Source organism: Vicia villosa, unplaced genomic scaffold (assembly GCF_029867415.1).
Source record: "Vicia villosa cultivar HV-30 ecotype Madison, WI unplaced genomic scaffold, Vvil1.0 ctg.001710F_1_1, whole genome shotgun sequence".
NCBI lineage: Eukaryota > Viridiplantae > Streptophyta > Magnoliopsida > Fabales > Fabaceae > Vicia > Vicia villosa.
The window spans coordinates 9,129-14,264 of NW_026705706.1; the positions used below are offsets into that span (position 1 = coordinate 9,129).

The following is a 5,136-nucleotide window of genomic DNA, read 5'->3' on the forward strand; positions in this document are numbered from 1 at the left end:
TACACCTTTCCTTTGTATAAATTACCCCCCGTACTCAGTTTCTTTTAAAAAAAGGTTTTTCCTGTTCTTTTAGCCTTTCTGTTAATTTGGATAAATAAAAGTCGGTGACGACTCTTGCTTACCGCGACATTTCAAATAAAGTCAGTTCACCGTATTACACCATATTAACAAATTACATGTTTCATCACTCTTTCAAAATGAACATTTCCAAAAAAGCCTTCATTTATTTGAAACAAACACACCCATGATGTTTCTTTGAATACATTTGTGGAACATGTGATTCATTCTAGGGATCTTTTAGGCTATAATACCGACATGACCCGGTGTGGAGGAACCTAATCTTGGAGTCAACATGCTTATTTGAAAATGCATCCATGAGCACCAAGTCTTTACAATCATCTGAATCTTGCCATGCAAGGTTTGCTCCTTCATCCATTCCTTTTGTCGCTCCCTTGTCTTTCATGTTCCAGCAATGCGTGGCCAAGTGACCCCATTTTTCACAGTTATAGCACTACACACCTTTTTTCTCTTCTTTTTCTTTTTGATAAGAGTTTCCATATCCTCTTTTCGAAGATTCTGATGAGCTATTATTGACCTTATGCTTTTGAGAATTTGCCCAAGACTTCTTGCTCTGAGTCTTATCCACTCTTCCTTTGAACTTGTTGGAACCACCATACTTCTTTCCTTCCTTATGCTGAAGTGCTTGTATCAGATATTGAACCTCTCTCCTCTCGACAATCCTTAACTCATGCGCCCCCAACGAACCAGCCAAATATTCCATGTTTAGAGTTTTAAGATTGTTTGTTTCTTGAATAGCCATGATAACGTGATCAAAGTGAGAGGCTAACGTAGGCATTACCTTCTCACCAATCATCTTATTAGTTAGGACTTCACCACAGCCTTTCATGAGATGGATGTGATTCTGCATTTTAGTGATATAGCCTACGATCTTTACATCTTCACCCGTCAGGCAGTAGTTCAAATTATCATTGTAGCGCCTGCAGTTTGAAAACCTTGGCCTTCTCATCTCCTTCGTAATACTTGACAAGAATATCCCATGCTTCCATCGCCGATTCAACATGAGAAATCCGATCAAAATTTTTCGCGTCTTTCGCGATTGACTACAAAACACCGCCTTATGGATGATTCTCTAGGCTTCGGTTGCATCCTGAGCAAGGGTGGCAATGCCATTTGTAACCACTTCGGTTATGGAGATTGAATCTTTAATGTTGTTGTCGTAGGGTTATCCTAATTTAAGTTTTATTAAAATTATGGATGTTTAATGTCCCAAAAACATAAGAAGATATAAGTTACATATGTTCACGTCGGAGCGGTTCCTTCCTATCATTAATTTAATGAATTTCAACAAAAACTAGTTTCTCTTGATTGTTTGTAAACAATACGTATACGTTTTATGTTACAAATATGTATTTGTTTTTAAATATGTACATAGGTTATCTTGGTGTACCATTTTTAAAATGTATATATTAAATTCTGTTACAAATTTTGTAAATAATGTAATTTGGTATTTTGTGAATAAAATACAATGTTTTGGTGTGTACATATAAATTCTGTCAAAAGTGTGTATATAGAATATCTGTAAAAAAATGCATATCAAATTAAAATTTAAAGTAATTTATAATTGATAAGAAATGTTTTTTCACCTCGGTTTTAAATTCAAACAGAGGTAAATATATACTTTCCAGCTCGAATATTAATAGAAACCGAGAGGTGTACTAGCATGCAATTTTTAAATTTTAATTTTAATAGAAACACTATCGGTGGGTTCACTACCTTTAACCTCATTATTTAATTGTATTTATTAAATTTTATTTTTCTTATTATAGAGTACTAATTCAAAAAATATATTTTTCAAAATAGATTTTATGATGTAATTAAAAAATGATAAATATTATAATGAGTTGAATTATTGAACTAAATTGATTTTAAAATTTTTTCAATTATACTACATATTATACAAATGATAAAAATACAATAAATTAAATTGAACGACTATAAATTATTTTTACAATAAATTAAAATTATATTGCATTATTTGTGCATCCAATTCTCCATACAGCCACTTATGCCACCACAACTAGAAAATCTTTCTGAGAACTTTTAGGAGTTACAATATTCTGTTCCATCTCCTACGAATGCTCATATAATCTTTGCTTTTAAGAGTTGAAACTAAGAGTTAAACTCCCTATGTGTGTGTACATAAAACATATATTATATTTAAAATCAATTAAAGAATGGTAATTTTGCATTGGTGCTTTCATTAAGATTAGAAAAATAATCATTATTTTATAGGTAACTTTTAACAATTACTAACAAGTTAGATTAGTAGTAGGAAATAATAGTTACTGCCAAATTATTGAAATTGACCTGCCGTACACATTTTTATTCAATCAAATAAGCACATAGAATATAAAGAAGTGAAGTGAAGTTCACACACTAAAACATATTCAAAGTAAAAAAACAAACAAATTATCGGATATATTAATCTCAAAGTTATACGAAATTCACCATTTTATTCATTTTAAGACAGTAGATTTGACCAAAATTCACTTTCAAGATTAGCTTCACTATCAAACAGAACTGCTTCATCTCCATGACCATTCACCGTGGTATCCTTAAAAAACTGCCCTCGCATAATATCCACATTATTATTTTCAACTTCTTCATTCTGGGATGCTGATGCTTCTGGAGGCAGCATTGCCATTCCCAATTGAGCTTGACTATTAGTATTGTTATCCAACCTTCTACCAATGTCCTTCAAATTCTTGTCAATCATCCATGACAAATTATTCAAATCAACCTTAGACATATTGCTTGACATAATTCTTGCAGCATTGAGACATTCAAACATATACATGGTTATCTCTTTCTCCTTATTGTCTCTCCTTTGCTTATTAAGTTGGTCTTTACCCTTCATAACCCTTTGTTTCAAGAAAGTCTCTTGATTCACCATTTTATTGCGTTGTCCAAACTCAGACATTGTCCTGAATTTTGAGAGAACATTTTGGACTCCCAATGGTGATGGCCAAATCTCTGGCTGAGGATCATAAGAACTGTAAATTATAGCACATGCTTCAACTCCACAAAGAGTGGTTAGTTCATCAACCATCTTCAATAAACTCTTCTTCCTTTTCTTGTATGTGATTTTCCTTGCAGCATCATTCACAATGAATGCAAGTTTCACCTTTTTTCTAGTCATAGTTGTGACTATTGAATAAAGGAAAATGAAAATTGAAGAAAAATGGCTTGTGTTGAATAATGCAACGTTACCTGTCTGGTATATATACACCAATTTAATATACATGGTTCGATTTGTCTGTCAATTTTCAATAGGCATGTTTGTTATTTAAAATTAAATTTTATTATTATTCCATCCATGTTAAATCTTAAAAGTTAAGTGATTTAATTTAAACAGTCATGTGATCATTATCTTATCCATGTAATTCAAAATGTTTGACTAATTTTCAATGAAACCATCATTTTTTAGAATATTATTTATTATTTATATTTGGCTAAAATTGTAGATTAAAATTACTAATAAAATATAAATCAAGTAATATTTGGTCAAAAAATTTATTATAATATATTAGGAAAATTTTTATAAGGGATTAAGTTATATTTGCACTTAATAGGTTTGACTGATATACCATATACATGCAAATGTATCTATCTATATTCTATTAAATTGTTTAGATACTATGCATCTATGGACAAGTAGCAAAGGTTGAGGTTTTTCCACATATGAACCGAAGGTGGGCTTCTGACCCTTTGTGACCTGATACCAAATGTAAACTTTTATCAAAATATCTCTACACCAACAAAATTTAAAATTTTCGATTTTTAAATTTTTAAATCTGCTGCTAATATAGGTTTCCTACCTAAGATAGCGCTTTAAAAGCGCTATTTTTTTTAATAGGCAAATATATTTATAAGGAGTATAAGAGGTACTCCACCCACACATACAACACAAACTATCCTCTTATACAAACGAGAGGGTTATAGTTCCAAAGCGTAAAATTACATTAAGACGAGATCTTACAATAACCAAACATCCACTTCCACGATCTCAAGACAATACCCGTCTTGCACTCGATAAAGCTGAAAGAGGCATTGTTAAAAATCATATCATTCCGAACCAGCCACAAACTCTAAACAGTCGCGAACCAAATCACCGCCGTAATAATTCTATGAAACTTATTTTCCACTTTGGTCCAATTGAACAAGAAATACTTGAAATCCTGCAGCGAAATCTTCAACTCACTTCCCATCCAAACATAAATATTCTGCCATGCAGCATATTTTATTAGCACTTTCTTAAAAGTGCTATCATAGTCATGTTTGATTATTTAATAGCAATTTCTTAAAAAACGCTATTGTATAGCCTTATTTAATACCCAATCTTATAATGTGCTATTTAAGGGTCTTTCTATTTTTTTTCCAACTAAATCATAGTAAGAGATTTTGTAAGTATATATTACATCAAAAACTAATATATTCTTCTCAAATATATATATATATATATATATATATATATATATATATATATATATATATATATATATATATATATATATATATATATATATATATCCTCTTTCACATAACCCTTTATTTTGCATAATTAAACTACATTTGTCAATACATATGGCTGCATTAGGTGGTTGGGATGATGGAATTTGGTGGTGGGGAGACCTCGGTTTACAGGTCCCGACCCTGCATCAGTCTGCTCTTGATGCAGATTTTCTGCTACTTGATACTGCTATACAGCAGCCACTGTTACGCGATGATTTGCAGGATGCTCATCGTTGGTGTTGTTGAAATATAAACTTGATTTGGGCCTAATTATTAGTGGTATTCTTGGGCTTAGTTATTTTGGGCTTAGATGATTTTGGGTAGTGTTTCTAGAGAATTCTTGTAGTGTTTGGAGTGTCTAGATATTTCTTATGGTTGTAATATTCTCTAGAATACTCTTTAGATATCTAGAGTTGAGAACTCTCTAGAATTAGTGAATCTAGAGTTCTCCTTAGAGTACTATAAATAGAGATGTAATCTCACACATTTGTATCAAGCAAAATACAAAGTTCTCTCTTCCATAAAGAATTCTCCTACCTATCA

The 5,136-nt window shown here is 31.4% G+C and overlaps 1 protein-coding gene across 1 annotated transcript; it reads right to left on the reverse strand.

The window, feature by feature from the left end:
• Window positions 1–2,542: 2,542 nt before the first annotated feature.
• LOC131636383 (agamous-like MADS-box protein AGL80) lies at window positions 2,543–3,220 on the reverse strand. Its single transcript, XM_058906991.1, has one exon. It carries the CDS (start codon window positions 3,218–3,220, stop codon window positions 2,543–2,545), a length of 678 nt encoding a protein of 225 aa, XP_058762974.1.
• Between the last annotated feature and the right edge of the window lie 1,916 nt (window positions 3,221–5,136).

What these genes read in the sequence shown, in the direction of transcription:
- LOC131636383 (XM_058906991.1), bottom strand. Translation starts at nt 3,220, where the DNA reads ATGACTAGAAAAAAGGTGAAACTTGCATTCATTGTGAATGATGCTGCA.